The sequence below is a fragment of the Gasterosteus aculeatus genome, chromosome 20 (genome assembly GCF_964276395.1).
Source record: "Gasterosteus aculeatus chromosome 20, fGasAcu3.hap1.1, whole genome shotgun sequence".
NCBI classification, from domain to species: domain Eukaryota; kingdom Metazoa; phylum Chordata; class Actinopteri; order Perciformes; family Gasterosteidae; genus Gasterosteus; species Gasterosteus aculeatus.
In genome coordinates, this window is record NC_135707.1 from 18,226,666 (window position 1) to 18,248,168 (window position 21,503).

General features: G+C 45.5%; 1 protein-coding gene across 4 annotated transcripts; it reads left to right on the forward strand.

Annotated features, from left to right (window-relative positions):
- The first annotated feature begins 35 nt into the window (after window positions 1-35).
- Window positions 36-20,856, forward strand: ano10a (anoctamin 10a). 4 transcript variants are annotated; one of them, XM_040164215.2, is made up of 16 exons: window positions 36-131; window positions 924-977; window positions 1,402-1,534; window positions 1,867-2,064; window positions 2,997-3,131; window positions 4,839-4,958; window positions 5,061-5,245; window positions 5,366-5,750; window positions 6,109-6,164; window positions 6,246-6,320; window positions 6,593-6,781; window positions 6,889-7,080; window positions 7,380-7,508; window positions 14,813-14,929; window positions 16,603-16,619; window positions 19,700-20,856. In XM_040164215.2, exons 3-16 carry the CDS (start codon window positions 1,405-1,407, stop codon window positions 19,782-19,784), a joined length of 2,013 nt encoding a protein of 670 aa, XP_040020149.2. In that variant the 5' UTR covers window positions 36-131; window positions 924-977; window positions 1,402-1,404; the 3' UTR covers window positions 19,785-20,856. The 4 variants fall into 4 exon arrangements, with proteins under 4 accessions (XP_040020149.2, XP_077951704.1, XP_040020148.2 ...); XM_040164214.2 differs by having other exon boundaries at window positions 56-131; window positions 1,388-1,534; XM_078095578.1 differs by lacking the exon at window positions 16,603-16,619.
- Window positions 20,857-21,503: the final 647 nt, after the last annotated feature.

A 21,503-nucleotide genomic window follows, 5' to 3' on the forward strand; every position in this document is an offset into this window, starting at 1 on the left:
GAGGCTTCTGTCTCCGCTCACACCGTAAGACTAAACGAGCGCACCCAATGTCCAAGCGGCAGGCAATGCGGAAGTAGATTTTCTAAACATTTCCTAAACAGTGCTGCTGTCCAGCAGAGGAGAGTCGGCCGGTAAGTTGCGAGATAAGTGCAATTAGAATATATTCAACGTAACATAGGTTGTTTAGTTTGCACTGAAGCCTTCGGCTCAGTTAAATGTCATGTGAAAAACTGTACTAAGTATTCCTCAATAAAGCGCTTCCCAAATAAACGTTCAATTAAGAAAGAGGCTAAGTCGGCAACACTCAGTAATAGTTCCACAAACACAAGTGAGTTTACACCTGTTTTAATATGTTCCAAAGTAACACAATAAATAATGACACAATATTTAACTATTTAATTGTAGAGAATTATTGCAGGCTGCAATGAGGTGCATTCAGTGAGGTTATAATATAATTATAATGAGTTAACATGGTATCGCACTTTTCAAAGTCAAGGTAAATGTTGATTTGACGTATTACAGCATGAAGAAGTACACGTGTCAATGGACACACGGCTCTATTGCACACGCAGTCTGACTGACCAGTGGCAGCGGTGATCGTTCCTTCCAGCTGTGCTTAACTTGGCTAGGAGGTCAACATGTGTGTGACGGAAAGAAACAAATTGGTTACACAACACAGATTTGTAGCTTTACTTAAATGAGGCTAAACGCGCGTGGTCTCAGGACTAGAGGACCATCGCACTATGAACAGCAAAGTGTTGTGATTCATTTTAACGTCGATTGATCGAAGCTGATGACGTGGAGCTTAAAGTGACTTCGGTCGACTGGGCGCAGCAAGAAGCAGAAAACACACACACACACACACACACACACACACACACAGAGGCGTTTGTTGTTTCTAAATCAAATCTGACTGTCCACAGATCAGCCTCGAGGCTGCAACAGAGCTGCTTTCCTTCAGAGAAACAGCGATCCGGGTGAGTACCGAGGTGTTTATCTCTGCAGCAGTCGGTGTTTCTAAAGACCCCCCAGCGCCCCCCACCCCTGCTCGAGCGTCAGCTGTCGGTGTCAGTGAGGCTGTCTTGTCCCGGGTCCTGGGTCAGTCCCTCGACCTGTGTGTACTTCATGGTGTTACTTGTGCAGCTCTCGGTTCACCTCGTGTGAAATCGGGCTGAGATTTACTCTGCTCACTTCTTTTTTACTTCCTATGTCTCTTTCTGGGGGACATGGCAACAACAACGCCCCCTTGTCCCAAAGGGCTGTGCACTGGGGGGAGATTTATGGAGCTAGTTTGTCCAGTTTTTAATGATCTTAGGCAGCTATTTATATTTTTCTGAATTTAGCTTGTGCAATGTTTTGTATCTTTTGTGTCCGGCTCACGTGTCAGGTGTCCTGGGACAGGGGATGATGCTGTCGGCAGGCGATGGGGGCCCCAGCTTCACTCCTCGGGTGGTGTTGGAGCTGGCCTCAGACACCAAAGAGGAGGCCATCACGTGGTTGCTCAGCCGGATACGGGACACGCAGTACAATGGAGGTAGGCCTGTCACAATATTTGTATTTTTACTTACATTTTCCTCAACAGATTCCAATTTACAGGTGACATTGGCCTTTCTAACCTACACATACATGCTAAATAAACTGTACTTGCAAATGAAATAAATACAGATTGAGAAAGAAAATTGTGAGATGTGAACATATAGAATGACCAACAGGGTTTATTATATATATATATATATATATATATATATATATATATATATATATATATATATATATATATATATATATACATGGTCTGACAAAAGAAGGGATTGTGACAGGACTCCAATGGAGCTGTTCCACTGTAACCCTGCCGTTTGTCTCCAGGAGCGGAGCTGCTGGTGGAGCAGCTGGGCCCCGGGGCCGACGCTCAGGAGAAGGAAAACCCCAACATGTTCCTGGTGGGGGCCACGTGGCAGAGGCTGCTGTCTGGCGCTGAGGACTTGGGCCTCTTCAAGGAGTTTAACGATGGGTCCATGAGGGCCTTCACCTGCGCCAACAAATACAACTTCAAAGACTTTAAAGGTAAAGTCCAGGAGGAGGTCTAAAGCAGGTCTAATTGATATTTTCCAGAACGTGATAGGGGTCTCAGCCAAAGATAATTATCACTTGCAGCTTCCCTCAGAATCAAGACCAACACGCCTCAGGATTCTGCTGGTGTAGCTCTCTGGACCACGTTGTTTCCTCTCTTTCACAGTCACTGCTCCTTACATCGTGTTTTCAGCTTCTGCAGGCAGCTGTTTTCTGAGAATAAGGTGTGCAAGCCGCTGTGGTTTCCCTCCACAGCAGCAAACCACTGACAAACACATACAGAGACTATCTAGTGAACTTAGAGGAGCTTTAGGCAGCTTTAACTGCTCCACGTGTAAATAAGCAAACGTTCGCTATTTCTCAATAAGTGATGATGTGTCATTATTGTGCTAGTATCTCCCAGTTTATTGTTATTTCATGTTTATTGTGTCATTACACCACAATAAAGAAAAGTTATGTCGAGTGTAAAGTTACAATTGATATAAAGTTTCTTGAAGAACCGTTCTGTGAAGTACCACAAAGTACCATCAGCTACTGACGGATCACAGCTTCATATCACACATTCTGCTACAGAGTTTATCTCACTTTAACAGCCAGTCTGACTGAGTGCTCATGATGGGGTCACAGGGATTTAGAGCTTCTGATTCCACCTCGACTTGACGACTATACTTTCAAGTATGTATGTGTATGTGTTTCAGAGGCATGTTTTCGCAATACATGTTCCTGATTCCTGATTTAACATCTTAATCTTTTGGTTTCAACATCTCCTATATGACAGTTTGGTGATTCTTTCCTTTTAAAACATTATTTGTCCTTTTCATTTTTATGAACACAAAAACTGATGAATTGCAAACAACCAGCAGATGTCACGCTCTGCGCCTCCCGTTTGCTGCTTGTGTGTGATGTGATCCGCCGTGTCTCCCCAGGGGACGGAGACTCCTTCCTCAGCACGGCCGAGTGTCAGTACATCATCAAACACGAGCTGGACACACTGCGCGCCAAAGACGAGACTCACGTCCCCGGACTCAGCCGGGTCAAGCTCTACCCCGGGAAGTCAGTCAGTGAGTGTCCATCCACCTCCCACACGGTCGCTGAAATGCAAACAGGCTGAATGGAAGAGGAGGAGGAGGAACTCCACGTCCCACGACATGAGATTTCATCCTTATCACCCGCCTCTAGTCGGTTTGCCAACTTAGAGGAAGTAAATCGTCCTTGTTAATCTCATTTAAACCCTGGGTTCATCAATGAATTCATTAAAAATATCTGTAGATGTGTATAAGTATTCACACCAGGGTTTAAGTATTTTATGTCTATTTTGTTCATTATTGTCTCATAAATGTGATATATTAAGGATTAATGACCAAGCATAGAATTGATCAAAGTAATGTAATATCCTTACACAATACCACATTATGGCAGAGACTCATCCTGGGATTTATTATCTATCTTATCTATTTATTACCCTTGTAATTTTGTACATTGTCATTATTGTTATTACGCTAAAGAAAGACTTAGATCTTCTTAATACTCGGACCCCTGGTCTGTGGTTGTACAATTTCTCTAACAAAAGGTCATTTAAAAAGGCACGATGACCCACATATCGCTTATGGTCACCATTAACAAACAATAGTCACTGAATAGTGAATTATACTTATTCACATAAACAGTGTGTTTTTCCTTGATGATTTCTTTGGTTTGCTTCAGATTCAGCTACCGAGAACGTCTCCATCATTCCTCCAGCATGACGTAGACGTCTTATTAGTAGTGAAAATGTCCCAAGAAAAGAACGCAGCACTACTTTGCCTGCACCTCTCGTTGAAGAGCAGAATGAACATGGTCTCTCTCTCTCTCTCTCTCTCTCTCTCTCTCTCTCTCTCTCTCTCTCTCTCTCTCTCTCTCTCTCTCTCTGTCTTTGTCTCTCTCCCTCTCCTCGGAAACAATAAATATGCAAATGAAATATCCCACGGCGAGATAAGGAAGCAATGAACTTGCACTGGAGATCTGCTGCCTCCAGTCAGCACCTTTTGGTGTTAAAGCAGAATGTAATCATTCCAGACAAATGATGCATTAGACGATGAAGATGATCGGCACGGGCCGTGCATTGTGCACAATGAGCAGGCTCATGGCTTTTGTTTGCCCGGCGTCGTTTTAGGAAATGAAGTTGCGTGTGTATGTGGTTGGGAAAGTGAGTTCTGACAAGTCAGGGGTGGAAATGCAGCGCAGCTGTTTTCATGTCAGTCAGAGGACAGTGAAACTTCCTCTAAAGAAATCTAACTTTGAGCAAATAAAGATTCACCCAATAACCTACAAACATAATGTTTTTATTCATTATGACCTGCGTTGATTAAGATAAGTATGATTCTAGCTACTAAGACTACGATAACTTATTTATTGGAAAATTGCATTAACCGTATTATTATCATAAAAGCAGTTTGCCACTGCTATAACAATAACATCAACACATGGTGATATAAGTTCACCTTTTTTAAAAGAGCACTTCTAATTCTTAAAAATATTCATGTGACATTTAAAAAAAATCTCCTAAATAATACAAAAATGGATCAAATAAAAAGATTTTAAAAAAGCAAACAACTATCAGGCGTAGAGAAACGAGGCTGTAGAGATTCAACATCTGCTCTCTGTGTTTTATGAACGAAAGGAAAAGCGCCGGATTGGTGCACATGGATCATTTGACCGCTGTGTTTATTCCACGTGGGGCTCAGTTCTTTGTTTTACCTCAGATAATAATTGCCCATTTTGCCTCCTAGTACGCAGACTGCTGTCCAAGGGGATCCTGATCCAAGTGTTTCCTCTGCACGAAAAGGAGGAACTCAAGAGGCTGTCGTTCGCTTGGTACAAAAAGGTCAAGCTGTCCTTTCAGCCTCTCGGTCAGTGCACCACGGGTTTCGTTCCTCTTCTTATCTCTCTTTGGTTTATTATCCTGTCCTTTTTTAAAAATGATTGTCCCGCTACTTTCTTCTCTTCCCCAGAGGACATCCGGCACTACTACGGCGAGGGTCAGGCGCTCTACTTTGGCTTCCTGGAGTACTTCACCTTTGCCCTGGTGCCCATGGCTCTCATCGGGGTTCCTTACTACCTGTTTGACTGGGAGGACTACGACAAATACGTCATCTTTGCTTCTTTCAACCTGGTCTGGTGCACCGTCATCCTGGAGGTATGGAGGGCTGATTGCGTCTGCTCACACGTCGTGACAAACGATGAATAACAATCCAGTGAAAGCTGAGTAACCGAGAGCCTGAACCCCCCCCTCCCCTCCCCGCCACCTCCCCGCCAGTTATGGAAGCGCTGCAGCTCCTCGCTAGCTTACCGCTGGGGCACGCTGAGCAGGAAGAAAGCCTTCGAGGAACCGCGGCCCGGCTTCCACGGCGTCCTCGGGTTCAACCCCGTGACGGGCCGCCAGGAGCCGCTGTACCCGAACGCCAAGAGGCAGCTGCGCGTCTACCTGGTGTCGCTGCCCTTTGTCCTGCTCTGCCTCTACCTGTCCCTCTACGTCATGATGATCTACTTCCTGATGGAGGGATGGGCGCTGTCGGTCCACGACGCGGAGCCCACCTTCTGGACGGGAATACTGTGTTTCATCCCCAGTGTTCTCTACGCCGTGGTCATAGAGATCATGAACCTCATCTACAGATACGCTGCTGAGTTCCTCACGGAGTGGGGTGAGTTGTCTCAGTGCACAAAAAATGGATTTCACTTGGTATTTTTAGGTCAGAATGATTATTACTATTATATGTAAACTTAGATTCAAATGCTTTTTTTTATATTTGAAGAGTAAAAGCAACGAGGATGAAGGAGGATTAGATACATATGGTCCTTTTTCATTTTTAACCCGTGCACCTCCAGCTCTCAGTCCATGCTGGTCCATAGAGACTCCTCACAAGGGGCCTCTTTAGAAAGGGATCCAACATGTGAATAGATGGGTTGTGTTTCATACATATTCCACATGTGTGTGAAATGGAAAGAGCTGATGATTGACGCACTGTAACTCATTTGTGTCGCCTCGCTGTGTGTCTGAAGAAAACCACCGGCTGGAGTCTTCATACCAGAACCACCTGGTTCTCAAAGTATTGGTGGTGAGTATGAATCCTGTATGTGACGCATGACGCCATCCGCCTGCGTGCAGCTTCTCTGGTCAACGACTCTTTCCCCCGCAGTTCAACTTCTTCAACTGTTTCGCCTCGCTGTTCTACATCGCCTTCGTCATGCAGGACATGGTGCTGCTCCGACAGGTAGGCCTGCTTTCCTCCCCTCCTTTCCTCTCCTCCTTTAATCCCTGATGTATCTTTGTATTATCCATGTTTATGTTTGTCTCATACTTACTGTTTTTCCGTGCTTCATTCTCTTTAAAATGTTTCCTTCTTCCCTCTTTTATTTTCTTTTGGCTTCTCACCTTCATTTCATCCACCCTTTGCCCCCCCCCCCCTTCCCCCGTGCCCCCACCTGTTCCATCCACCTTGCCCCACCTCCTCCTCCCCGCCCGGTTTCACGCGTCTGCTCCCAGAGTCTGGCCACGTTGCTGATCACCAGTCAGATCTTGAACCAGCTCATGGAGGCCTTCCTGCCCTACTGGCTCCAGAGGAGACGCAACAAGAAGATGGTCCGCAAAATCCACAAGGGGAAAACCCTGGAGGACCAAGAGCTTCCTCTGGCCAATCAGGTCCGGCTGGAGGCCGACATGAGCACCTACTTGGTAGGTGCACGCGGACCGCGAAAGCCTTCACAGGGTCGGGCCCCTCACAGTGTGGCAGTTTGGTGGATAGGTCATGCTGGGTCATGCTGACGTCTGCCCCCCCTCAGGGAACCTTTGACGACTACCTGGAGCTCTTCCTGCTGTTTGGCTACGTCAGCCTGTTCTCCTGCGTCTACCCGCTGGCCGCCGTCCTGGTGGTGTTGAACAACATCACGGAGGTTTACTCCGACGCCTTCAAGATGTGCCGCGTGTTCAAACGGCCCTTCTCGGACCCGGCAACCAACATAGGAGTCTGGCAGGTGAGACGCACCAGCCGCGTCTGATCTGATTCCAACGCTTTATCTGATTTTTCTCGACACAGAAGAGGCCAGTTGATATTATTTTTGAGGAAATGAAAAGCTAAACACATAACCTGCCGTTCTTTATTTAAAGCGCCGTCCATGAGAATATTACACTTCCCTCCAGGGGAGAAAATATTGTTGGTAATCCGGCCGGTGCCAAGTTGATTAAGAGCAAGATATCATGTATCCGCACTGCGGCCCAGAAAAAGCTTCTATTTCTGGAAGTAAGCCGTGGCCGTGTCTGTGTCTGCGTCCAGCTCGCCTTCGAGGCCATGAGCGTCATCGCCGTCGTCACCAACTGCTCGCTGATAGGCATGTCTCCCCAAGTCAAGGCCTACTTCCCCGACTCAGACATGCAGCTCATACTGTGGACGGTGGCTATTGAGGTAAATTCACACACACACACACACACACACACACACACACACACACACACACCTCTTTTAGTGCGTCAGACCATACAGAACCTGATTGTTTTGGTGTGACTCGTTATCAAACGATGCTCAGCTCACCTCGTGACAAAAGCAAAGGCTTTAGTGTAGTTGGGGCGGGGACAGTTTTTCAAAATAAGGTTCCCAGTTGTCTTCGTTTTAATTAGATTAACATGGGTTACATGAGGAACGATCTATGCCTCACCTCCACAATTCTAATGGGTGGACTTTTGATCCCTAATGGGGAAATTATTATGCAGCTTATCTAGGCTACACAACAGCAAATAACCATATCGACACTGGAAGAGGCCATATATATATCCTCTCTCTGTTGAATACTTAATGAACAGAATATATTTGAATAAAGAATTACAACTAAAATATAAATGTATGGCATTAATGTGATCATGTTGAGGGCTGGGGGGGGCAGTGAGGGTGGGGTGTGGCGGAGACGGAGAGGAAGGACTTCCTGTGTCGGTCCTCATGACAGCGACGTTCAATCAGTGCGTTGCAAAGAGAAATGAAAGCTCCAAAGGACAAACATGACTGACCGGGAAGTTGATGTATGTCCATAGCTACACACAGACATCGTTAACCAGGGGTTCTGCTCCTCGCGTAACTACACAACAACTTTCCCAAATAAATAGGGGAGGAGGAAAATGATTGTCTCGATATTGAAAGGCTCTGACCGTTTATTTTTATTTGATGCTTTTTTAATCCAATTGTTGAATGAATATCTATGCATATGTATATATATATATATATATATACTAGTTTGTAAATTACCCAGTTATTTTTTTTATTTTAATCTAACCATTTGGCAGTACCTCTGTGACCCACTAGATGGCGCTTTGATGCACACAAGTGAGAATAAATAACAAAAAAGGAAACCTTAAGACATAATTGTCTGTAACTTAAAATTGAATTTACATCATCATGTGAGTTAAGAAAGTGCCACAGTGATGTAGCTTCTGTTACACTCAACATGTAAACATCTCTTCTGTCCTGATAGAGTCATTATGACAATCTGTGTCAGTTATCTGTTTAAAAATGACATGAAGCAGTATGCAGTTATGTTGAGCAGGGAATGCAGCAACAACATGCATGCATGCATGTGTATGGTGACGCTTTTATCCACAGCGACCACAGTGATCTAGTCGAGTGTTTTTACCTTTGAGGGGCGTGAGGTCCTAAACGCATGTAACCACATGTGTGTGGAAGGGAAACAGGGAGGCGCAGCCGGGCTCTGTAGCCCGTAGATATCTTCATCAGGGTGGACTGCTCCTCACTAGATGGAGCCAAAGTCCACACTGGGTTCATAAAGATTGAGGGAGTGAGAGAGACATTGAGGGAGGGGGAGAGATGTCATATGCATTAAAAGTGTGCGTGTTGCTCTCATCAGCATTGTTTCCTTCCCCCTTTCACTGCTCTCTATTCAAACAGCACACACACACACACACTTTCTGACTCCGGAGTCATAGAGCGCTCCATGAAACTGGGTCACATCGATTGTCTGCACGTTGGATCTACTGTGCGGCCGACGATAAACAGACTTGTTATTGTTTTGGTGTTGGCGGCTGACAGGCCTGTGCCCCCCTGCAGGGTGTCTGAGGCCGGCTTCTGCCACCGTCAGCTAATGACCAAATTACAAATTCTGCTCAGAGACCCACAAAGCGAGACAACTCTGTGTTTAAAACACATGCATACAAAAGTTTTACTTTCTGTTTTACTGTCCTGTCTATGAACACATTTTGAGAAATGATGTTGATGTCTCGCTTTAGACCAGAAGTACTGCAGGGGGGTGACATTTTCGGTTGATAAGACAATTTTCCTTTTTTTCCTTTTTAAAATTTGGTTCACTCACAGCACCTTTAATGCAAACACGACAACACAGGCACCAGCCAGTCAGATCGCATTCATGCTCACGTCTCACGCCTATTCTGCCCCCGTAGAATAGGGGGTCCCTGCTCCGTCTCACCATCGGTTTGGAGGTCCTTGCCCTAAAAAACGTAGTCTAAAGTCCGCTTTAGACTAAATGCTAACGACTACCAGGCCTTTTGCTTTTGATAAATTGGCTCGTCCCTCCAACACTTCAGTGGACTGGCTGCTGGCATTAACAGAGGATGCATCCACTCGCACACCAGACAGGTGGTACATGTAAAAGGCTGGTTTGCCGAGTAATTTACCAAGCAATGTTTTTTATCATAACCTTTAATGTTTGCCTCAGGACCAACATAAAGGCTAACTTGGTTATTTTCAGCCTCTTCAACCCCCTTATGTTTCTGTGTCAAAGTGACTAAAGGGTGACATTTTTTGTAATTGGTTGGCTCTTGGAGGAGAACTGTGCAGACTGCAGCTGCTAAGCAGGCTGTAGTGTTGTCGCCCAGGGTAACGCTGAATGCACGTCCACTTCAACCAGTCCGTGTGTCATGTGCCCTGAAATGTCACGTCGTGTCAATGAAGACATTACAGATAACACTTATGTATTCCAACACATCCTCTCTCCATCTCTCACTCACCTTCACACCGATGTCTCTTGGCAAAAATGATTACTTACTCTTTTGGATTATTTCCATAAAGTTGTCAGACCATTATAGTGAGTTTGCGTCCATTTGAAGCTAAGTAGTTATTACATCACAGCTGCCATTCAGCGTCTTCCCTCATTACCGAACCAACTTCATGATGTTCCCATAAGCCACCTGGACCCCAAAAGCATGTGAGCATTGGTTTACGGGTGAAGTTGCCCTTCAACACTTGTAACGTTTGTAGTGCTGTAGGACCTGAGCAGAGGAGATTGTGTAGGCAGAAAGTGAGCCTTCCTGTGCTCCCATTCAACCCCCCCCACACCATCCACCGTACATGACTCTTGTATCAGTAGGTCTGCACGCCGACATCCCGGGCTTTGTTCCCCGTTTGACTGACGGGGAGGAGGCCAGGAAAGAAATGAGATATGAGGATCAGAGAGGCAGAAGGAACAGCAGCACATGTGTGATTCTGATGAACTCGACTCACAGACTCTTTGTGCATCCAAGCACGTCCCTTCCTGTCACCATCCAGCGCCTTTCCTAGAATAAAGCAAGCAGGCTATTAAAGAGATGGCACGACAAGAATAACGATAGCTAGGTTGCTGGGTGTGTGTGTGTGCGCTGTGAGTCTATGTTGTCCATCTAACGCCTTTCACTGGTCAGGTCGTTATCATCTTTGAACTTCGCTGTCTCTCTAAAGAAGGGTTCGAAATCAAATCAGCCAGCCCCTCTTATCTTGGTTTCAGGGTGGAGGGTGGAGGGGCGCCTCTTCGCTTTCCAGCAGCGGCGCCATGATACCTGAGTAATTACTATACGGGGCTTACACACATCAGCGAGCAGTCACCAGGCAACCGGCCAGCCGGCTACGGAAACAGACTTTCCCTCAGCGTCTCTGATCCGTCCGCTCACAAACAGGGACGGCTCTGAGGGGGCCGAGTGGGGGCCAGGGATCCACGAACATTGAGCCTCCCCCCCGCCGGATGGTGCTTCTCAACCTGCATTTATCTCTAGCGTTTGCATTTTGGGGAAAATCGATTGCATCAGAATATGCTGTTTACCCATTGCAGCCTAATAATGGCTGACTGGTTGTTACGGCCATTGTGTTGTTGTGTTTTTGGCCACCTGATGAATGCAGGTCTGTTATTAACTCTCCTTTTAGCTCTTTTTTGGTCTCTACCAACCCATGAGGACAATGCTGCTCCACTACCTCACTGTGCGTGTTAGCGGGAGGTTGGTGAGTGATACAAATGGTCTTTGCTGTAAATAATGACTGGCACTACTGACCATGAACTCGAAGAGGCTAAAACCCTGTAAGGACCGTGTTCCTTTCCAGTAGCTCCTCTGTAGGACTTTGTTGATTACAGGTTCAGCAGGTGGGTTGTACTCGCTTTAATAACAGTCAAGTCATAAGTCTGTTTAAGTCCAGACTGGTGTCCCACAGCTTCATTTCAACAGAAAGGAACATGTAGTGTTTGGCAGCTGGGCGCCGCTTCCATGTGGGTTTGTCTGTTTCTCCACGGTTGTTTTCGGCAGCCCACCAGACAGTAATCTGCTTAGTCTGTGTGTTTATAATCACATTGCAAAGGCATTAAAGCAGGACTCACCAACCCACCAGTGATCTGTCCTAGCACAGCATCCTACTGACAGTCAGCTTAATCCTCCAACCTGTCCCTATCTAATTGGATGCCCTTTATTTGTAGAAAAAACATGCATGTATGTGAAGGCTGGATTAACAATGTTATGAGATTGGCAGCACTCAGAGAAACCTTTTTTTAATAAAGTGGATAATTTCTTTTAAATGACATTTCACTTGCACTTTCAAACAATGATTCAAATAACTGCCATTTAAGCTGCACCACCAATGCTTTTGTGGTCAAATAGCTACAAAGGGGGTCCTCATAGTGAAGGAAGCTCTACACAGTTTGGGCTGGAGGTGTATGGAGTGTTTTAGCGCCTTTAGCGTTATTGCTTAGCTCTGTACATCTAATGCAGTCTCTAACCCTTTCACAGTAAAGTAATCATGGTGTAAGATGGTTCCTAAAACCCTCACGTTGTCTGAGATGTCTCATCAAAAGTTATAAACTACAATATAATACTACAGACTTTCCAGGGTAGAATTTGGTCTGCGGCTCAATAAACACCAGAAATGGCGAAGCGAAATAACAAATGGACAGATTGCGCACGTCACAACAGTTCAAGTCTTTTGGCCTGGATCTCCTCAACCACTTCGTTAAGATGAGAAGATTGATGGCATGAAGAACGGTTTCCTCCTGGATGACCTCTTCAAACACACGTAGCCATGTTTCAGTACTCTGATCTGTTCCATCAGCAGCGTTGTATCCAGGCAACCCAGTCGCTCGAATACATTTTGGCCTCGTAGACGTCTGGTGCGTTGAATGTCAACCTTTCTAAATCAAAAATATGGTTATCACCCTGCTGTCACACTTGTATAAATGGACAGTGCAACGTGGTCAACGTCGAACAGTACCAACGCAACTGGGGTACAAAATAATACCAACCGCCCTGAGCGGAGTTTCTCTCCTAACATTACGGATCAGGCGCAAAGTCAACGTTCTGTTTTGCATGAACCTCCCAGAACTCCATTCTAAACAGTAATTCACTCCAAATGAGTAGAAGCTGACTGGGTAGACACGATGCCCCATGCCCTCAAAGACACGCGTGCTCTGTGATGGTTAAAGACACAGATGATATAATGATATAACGAACACAAGTCCCCTGCTGGGGATTCGCACACGTCGGGGAGCTAGAGGGGGAAGAAGTATGTATAACAATGGAAGCCCCTCTCAATGGCATTTGAAGTTCTATTCTAGTTATTTCTTGAAAAGAACAGCATTTCAAAGGTCATGTCCTGCCCCGTCTGAGCCGGCGTCCTCTCGGTCTCAGCTTCACCTTGCGCTGCTGAATCACTCCGAAATGTAAATTAGCCTTGAATAGCTTTAGCAATCAAGTGAGAGCTGGCGTTTTTATTGTGCACTTTCAATCAATGTGACAAGTCAACCGGGTCGGGGGTTTCTTTCCCCCGTTCCGTTGTTAATTAGCGTAACTGCTGTGCTGACTGGAATGACCAAGTTCCAAGCTTTTTTTTTTTGCCAGAAATGGAGAAAAAAAGTCTACACAGCAAAAGGCTCATGACAGAACTTTACTCATTAAAAGCTCTTCGGGCAAACACATTTAGGTATCGTTGTTGTTTGACTAATTTTACGAAATATAATAATATATATAATATAATAATCGACCCCTGAGAGCCGTCATTGTACTGTTTCATCAAATTAAAAAGTCCACAATGAAACGTTTTCCAAAATGTAGGTCAACAACGTCGGTTAAAGCCCGCATGGGGGAGCATTGGAGAGTTGACGTACAGCACGTCTCCACCAGCTCATAACGTCTTCGTCTGGCCCACATCACTTAGTTTTACAAGCCAGGAACCCATTTCTGTGAAGCAGTCTGCCCCCCGCTGCTCTCCTGCAGCATGCACCATTACTGTGATGAGGAAAAGGCACTGAATCAAAGGAGCTGATGGCAGTCGACAGTCCTCCTGTGCGTGTTTGTGTGTGTGTGTGTGTGTGTGTGTGTGTGTGTGTGTGTGTGTGTGGGGCAGTTAAGAGCTGTTTGCTCAGCATTAATGGAAGTAAATGTGAACTGTCATAAGAAAACACACCACCTGCTGATTCAGGTGTGTGCAGGTCACCAGGTCACGGAGACGTGCTGAGGGAAGGACCTTCATCCTCTCACAATCTGCTCTCTGATCGCTCACATGAGCACATGGACCCTCGTATAGCACGTGTGCTTTACAAAGACTGTTGAAACACTCGCTTAGAGAAGAATATAAATTATGTTTTATTTAGATATTTTGGTTCAAAGAACCAATTTGTTGTTTGAATCAAATGCATTATTTTTTCAGGTGACTAATAGTCAAAGGTCAAGGTCACTGAGATCTGACCTGCATTCCATCGTCATGAATGTGATTTCCCATCAAATGACGTGAGGGAATTTCAACAAATACGTTAGTTGGAGATCAAGATTACGGCGTTTAACTCTACGGATGTAGACTGTTGGTAAAAGCTTGCTTCCCGCGCTCAGCGCCGCCCGGGGTGATTGTGATTGGTTCAAGGGAGCACAAATAAGCGCTTTGTACCCCTACCACACTGTAACCGGATGACGGGGGGGTCGGGTCAGCCCTTCATTTAATGCTGACGCAGCGTTGTCAAGTCTTCAAGGTGTAGCTGTGCGAGACGAAGGTCTCCGGCTTCACAAAATGTGTTTTGTGCCATAACACACTGACCTGTTCACACAAATGTCTACAGGGATAAAAGCGAGAGGTGCTGACATTTTGGACAGACAGCAATGTAAACTCTGACTTGAATGTGTGGCAGTTCTGGTTTTATTTTTCATAATTATTTCTAGGTTTATCTACTAGATATGAAGGGCACAGTGAACATTTCCAAGCTTCCCAAGTCCAGTCCAGTTCGGCAAGATAATCTACACGTGTCTCACTTGTCGATGTCCTGAATGCAAAATGTCTCCCAACCAATCAAGACGCACATTGGCATCAATGGCGACGCCCTCCTGCTCTGCTGCTTTCCTCTCCGATTATTTAACACAACATCCCATGAAAACGCAACCAACTTCTATCGATCTCTCTTTCAAAGTCTGCTCTCCTTTCTCCATTTAGTTTTCAAAGGATTCTAATGCACCTTTTACTCCGTGTTTCAGCATGGGCTGCTGGCCTTCAAGTTCATCCTGACCTTCCTCATCCCTGATGTCCCCAAACACATCCAGATCAATCTCTCCCGTCTGGAGTTTGAATCCCGGGAGGCCCTCAAGAAAAAGGTAAAGTCCGACAACACCGTCGCTTCAACGCAAAGCCGCTCGACACCAACAGCGACGACTGGAAAGAGGAGAATGCCGCAGTGTTGGACAATTATAAGCTTCTAGTGTTTCAAATAACCTTCCATATATTTTAATGACCACAAGCAGTGGGCCTTTTTACCTCACAACCAATAAGTGTACTAACGTGTAACTAAAGCAGTATTCTCAAGCAGGCAACATAATACAACAAGTGTGTATCATTAATAGTGAAAGGTCAGAATGTCTATTTATAAACAGCGTTTGCTATCAAAAGGTAGGCAAGTATCTCAGCATAAGGATCTGTTATCTACATAATCAAAGAAGGGGAATCATCCTCATTAATACGTTGCCCTGACACGTGTCAATCATGAACACATTTCTAGATGTTGCCTAGAAAGGAGTAGCACCCCCAGAAAGAGGAGCCTCCTCAGGACAGCGTCTGATCCCAAAGAGGAAGGCAGTGAGCAGCCCCGCTGGTTATTATTAAGTGTGTATCATCAGCACTGGTATCCACTTTAAATGCTGAATGACCAAAATACTGGGTCTTCACATCTAAGTCGAGGAGGCTTCCTTGGTAGGACGATGGAAAACACTTGACTGGACTCACGGCATCAACAGTCTGTGAACTTCAGTAGAAAACACAACCCTCCCAGTTTGGATTCCTGGGGTACATATTCCCAGTTTCCCCTCTCATGGAACAAACCAAGCATACGGGTCAGGTAGTCGGCATACTTCTTTACTCCGTAGCATTAGACACTGAAGACCTTTTACTACCGAGCTCGTGTGACCAGGAAAGACTATGTGTCAGCTTTGTGTTAGAAACACGGCTAAAATCCGCAAATAATGGGAGTTGGCGTAATAGTCAGTTGAGAGTGATGAGCTATTAGGTGTCTAAGAACCAGAGTAATGAGATATAATGTTTGTATCGTCCCTTTATAGGGATGAATACATGTAAATGCAGCTCCCACTGTTCTTGAGCAGTTCTACACTTAATAATTAGGATCACATCTTGGATCCCGTTTCTTCTACAGCGGTGGTTCTAGATGGTTCCAAGTGTGGCAAGTTAAGAGATGAATTTGACCGATAACATTCAATTTTCTCAAACATGCACAGGGAGACACTCTGTGATAAGCCCTTAGTCGTGGAGCAGCGTCCATGTCCGTTGCAACATGCTCGGCCATAGCTTCCCATTCAGCTCACGATGCCTGTCCCAGAGCACTCTGCAGAAGACAAATGACGTGCCCCATGCTAATAGTATTGACGCAGCTCCGCGGCGGAGCATTAGCTCGCTCGCCACTGCAGCCATTTGTTTGATGTGGGCTGACGGAGGCTGAGTGCTTCTGATGATCTGTGGGCCTCGTTGTTCATCATTTCTCTCTGTGGTTTATTGGTGTGTGTCAGACTCCTGCTGCTGCTGCTACGTCCATATTTAAACATGTTGGACTCTCTACACAGAGTTTTCCTGTCCCCAATTGTCTTCTAGGTCCTTCTAGTACAGATCACACACACATGTTAGACCACTGAATGGTTACGTTTGACATTGTGACATCATTCTGGTGGATAAAACTGCGGCTCGGGACACAACCGGCCATGCTCGCCATGCTCGCCATGTTTGGTTCTGAACAGCGTTGCTCTGTGGTCTCTTGGTTCTGCAGAGAGCGCTCCGTGGAGGGTGAGTAATTACCTCTTTGTAGAGTGTGGATCCTCGTCTAATATCCTAACTCCAACGGTGTTTGTGAATCTGTGAGATAACATGACTCGGTTTGGATATTCAGCAAACCCCTCCCACCTCCACGACATAACCAGGATTTAAACCAGCAGATCTAACTGGCTTCCTTAGGTCGAACCTTTTTAGAGGTTATCCTCACTAAAGGAAGTTAGCACCTCATAGAACTGCGGGTATTATTTTAGGGGCTGCTACTTCAGCTACAAACCAAGCATCTCCTCTGCGTCCAGGCCACTAACAGGACGTAGGGATGCCTTCACCTCTTACCTCAAGTATGGTATCGTATTAAGTTGTGCTCAAAAGCCTTAGAATGTCTGGTAAGTCATGCATACAACTGGTAGTGGTGTCGTATTCACGTAGCAGCTTGCATGTTTGGCATTTAATTTGCCTGGTTGCATGCTATAGCAGTATCATTTCATGCAAAATGTTCTTTGTCATCGCTAAGTTACTTCACACAATCTATTTAAGTGGATCTCCTCTTGTAACGGTAAAAGGCCATTGCACGCCAGTCTCTTTAACTCTAATTATTTTTGGTTTTACATGTTTTCCCTTTAGCAGGTGGTTCATTGAAGCGTGCTCAATCTTCAGGTCTAACGGGACCGTTACAGTTGACTCGTCAAGCTGACAACATTTCTGATTTAACGGTCAAGGCGACACCATTTCTTATTCGCAGCCTATTATGACCGGTAAAGCTGACTTGAGTCACTCCTGACAGGCCTCTTACACCTCCATCCATAAACACAGGTCGCTGCTGCACTGGTGTTTGGCATTTTAACCTCCCCATAGTCACAGGTTGATTGCTGGCAATTTATTTTAATGCATTCAGTCAAGCTGACACAATTTTTATTTCATGGTCTAATGTGACCAGTCAAGCTGACAAAAGTTCTTATTTCTGGTTCTGACAGGGTTGCCCCCCCGCAACTTTGTTCTGCGGTCTAACTTGACCCTGACTGTTCTTTGCTGCGGTCTAACATGACCACGTCTAGTCTGCGGGCCTATATGGCCAGAACCTCTCCTTGCGGTCTATCTCGACCCGGTCCTGCGGTCTATCGAGACTTGCACTTTGTGTTGAATTCCCACCATGCTTACTGTGGTCCGGCTGGACCCTCGCCATCATGGCCTGCGGTCTCTCTGGACCCCGTATCCTTGTCTGGGGTTGATTGAGACGCTACTCTTTCCTTTGCTCGTTAAACTTGACCTCCATCGTAACTCTGGTCGACCTCTGACACTGGCATTCCTGCCCCTGGTTGATCCTAAGGCCGGATGGGGTCTAACCTCCAAAGACTGTTCATACTCATGCCTGTTAAATCAATTATTGGTAAATTTAAGAAGTCTCTATTAATCTAATCAATTTAATTGATGAAACCACCAAAAACCTGCCAATCACATTGTAGCCCCGCCCTGAAGCATGGTCTGCTTTATCGTCAATTTAACTCTAAATGGACCATCATTCACTAAATGATCATCAGGCTGTATTGAAGAAGACTTGAAACTAGAGATTGAGACCATAAACTCGTGTTTACAATGTTTACTGAGGGAATAAATTAGGAGTATATCTGACTTCTACACAACAAGACTTATTTTTGCAATTGGATGTTTTATTTCCTATCATAATTCTTACTCTGAAGGAATTCAGAATTTAAATTTAAATTGGGACAGAAATGATATAAAATAATATTCTGTTCACCATGTCACTGTTCTTTTAGCTCAGTTAAACTAGTTGGGCTTTTTTGAGTATTCAGTACATCAACATCTTGAGATGAGTAGTTGCTGACAGCTCCTACTGCAGGCGATGATATTGATGGCTGTGCACACACAGCAGTCCCCAGAGGATATGCAGGATGAAGTGGTGAGGGAGATTCCCACACGAGACACTCGATCAGTTGGACAAGTGGCTTTCTTGGCTGCACTTCTGCGACTACAAGTCACCTTCCTGCGCGGCGCCATCTGAGCCGATCAGTCACAGCAGAAGGAACACTTCGTGCCTTAAGCCTGACTTGATCCGGCCCAGGAGCTGCTGCAGAGAACTTTCCATTTGGTGTCATCCCAGTGCGTGGCCCCAGCAAACATCGCTCACATGCCTACAGGGCCAAACATTATCACACCGATAGGAATCCATCGCCCTCTGTGGCCCGAGATGTGCTACATCAGAGGCCTTCAACAGGGGGTCCGCAAAGTTTTTGGTTGATAAGGCAATTTTTTCCCCACAGTTTTAAATGTCTTCAGAATCAGAATTGTGTTTATTGTCTTTAAATACACATTAACATGAATCCAACATATTGTAGCGAACGGATAAATTGATGGAGAAGACGTCATCATTCGTCTTCCCACAGGTTCACTCACAGCACCTTTCATGCTGGTACGACAGCAGCCAATCAGATCACGTCTAAAGAGCGCATAGCTTCAAGATGAAAGGCGGACCAAAACTCCGTAGAATAGGGGGTCCTGCTCCATCTCGCCATCAGTTTGGGGTCCTTGGCATGAAAAACATTGAAGACCCCTGAGCTACATTACAGTGCAGCAACATTCAGGGTTTAGATATCCAGTGAGATCGGTTATTATATCCTGTTCATTAAAAGAGATTTGTGATTGAAACGCCTCCACGTCCCCCTTTTGCCGTTCACCCCCCTTGAAGCATCAGCTCCGAGGGCAAACTGCCACCTCAGCACACAGCGCTCCGTGGAACCGAAAACCGCTGCTTTGCATCGTGCAGGAGCATGAAGGAATAAATCGATTTAAAAGTAACGCTGCGGGGAAAAGGAGCGCCTCCAAAGCCGCCGGCCGCGTTATTAGAGAGCCAATGGGAAGCAGGCCGACTCTTTTGGTTTTGGCTGAAGCTGTGTGCTGTCAGCATCCTCCGCACAGAACCCAACGTTTCCTGCATGAATATCTGTATCAATAGATCCCCTGTAGGCACCACAGGCCACATTACGCCGGTTCATCCCTAATTCATCCCTTCTGAATTAATGACCCCGGCATGTTTCTGCGGCGAAACCAATTCACATCAACCTGTCGCTGTGTTTCAGAAAATCCTGGAAGCCTCGGAGGTCACCAAGACCGCCCAGTGAGGAAGAGGAGGAGGAAGGGGGGGGGAGGGCCGACGCACGCTGATGGGCCGCCTTCACACAGCTGCACGGGGTTTACGCACTCACATGTATGTATTATGTATGAATGGTGGGGGGGAGTATTTACACAGGGTCCTGCTGCTTTATTTGCAATATTTCCACAGCACGGCGACTGATTGGGGGGCAAATGGTTTAAGTCACATTAACTCTGGACCTACGGAGATGTATTGAGATGAGAACAAACGGTGGGATAAGCAGGTTTAAATCACAGATGAATGCTGTATCATGACTCATGCAGCGAGTATTGAGTCTATATTTTCTTTGTGTTATATGTGTTCTGTTGAGGTTGTTGTGTTGGTGTTGAGTTGAATCACTACGGACGTTTGAGATTATGCAAATGTTTGTTTGTCAAATGTTTGTTTGTCCGCCTACATTTAGGATTACTAATGAGTGAACCAGGCTGCACAGCAGCAAACCAAAGCCTCCATTTAACGGCCCTCTGCCTGAAATGTTTGTTACTGTCAACATGTGACCGTCTTTAGTTGCGCACTCCAGGTAAAGCAGAAAAAAGTTTGAATCTTTTACTCAAACACCTTATTGCTAAATGTAACACCAGCTGAATACATCTGTGGTGCTGAAATGTTGAATACAATATTTTACTTTGAAAAGCATTTCACTCATGTGGTCAGAATTCGGCCCTGTGACCTTTTCATTGGGTCATTTTTGGAACACTTAGTTACCAAAATCAGAATCAGCAATTTCAGCTTGAATGGCTACAAAGAAGCATTGAAATATTCAGTGAAATACCTTCAGTGGATATTTCAACGTGAGGTTTTTGGTAGCGTCCCACAGAGAGGCAGACGGCTGCTCATCAGATCGAAATAAGATGGCTTTGTTTTTCTGGCTTCCACATAACAGAGATCATGACGTATTGGTGTCTTGTGTCAGCGCGCACGGCGAGCACGGTGATTCTTAGGTATTCGAGACTAATTAGCTAAACTTTGCACTTTTCTAACTGTGCCTTGAATTGCAGTCTGAATGAGTTGTTTCTATGCTATTTACATAATCCAATGTAGTGAGCGTGATGTGGAGAATAAAGAATAAACTGTATAAAGGAGGTTAATGTGCTGCTCTTATTTCATTGTTGGTTTCAGCACTTAATGCCCTCAATTATAAATCATATTTCTTGACATTGTAGGCAGGAAGGAGCTGGAGGATGAAAGAAAGAATCAATACAATTGATTGGCCCTCACGATCACATGACCTAAACCCAATGTGGGACTTCACAGCTCGCTGAGCCCTTAGACAGATGTGGGAGGACGTCCCACGAGACACCACCCGTCATCCGGTGGTCGTTGTCAAGCATGCATACAAGCCATTTCCACTGAAGCCCTCCGCCTCAAACACTTACCAGGTGACGTCAGCGAGGGGTCGGCGGTTAGGAGGGGGGGGGGGGGGGGGGGGGGGGGGGGGCATCGGCCAACCACTGACCTGAAGAGCACTTTGTGCGACAGCGGCTCCTCCGCCCGTCTACGGGCTGCAGATCACCTACAAACACTGAAGACAGTGAAGCTGATAATATGGGGATGTTCCTCATTTATACATCGTGTATATGAAAAAAATCCCACACACACGTGTAGAAAACACTGCTTTTTTAACTGAATTTTAGATCACGCTTACAGAAAATACATGAGAACAACTTGAAAAGCACAAATTGAAATCAATGACATATTGTAGTGTTTGTCTGCCAACATGTGGCCACGCC

Excerpts from the sequence above, each read along its gene's own strand:
- ano10a (XM_040164215.2), top strand. The coding sequence starts at position 1,405 with ATGATGCTGTCGGCAGGCGATGGGGGCCCCAGCTTCACTCCTCGGGTG. Across the intron at positions 5,246-5,365 it reads GGTGCACCGTCATCCTGGAG|TTATGGAAGCGCTGCAGCTC; the intron begins GTATGGAGGGCT and ends CCTCCCCGCCAG. Across the intron at positions 6,782-6,888 it reads CCGACATGAGCACCTACTTG|GGAACCTTTGACGACTACCT; the intron begins GTAGGTGCACGC and ends GCCCCCCCTCAG.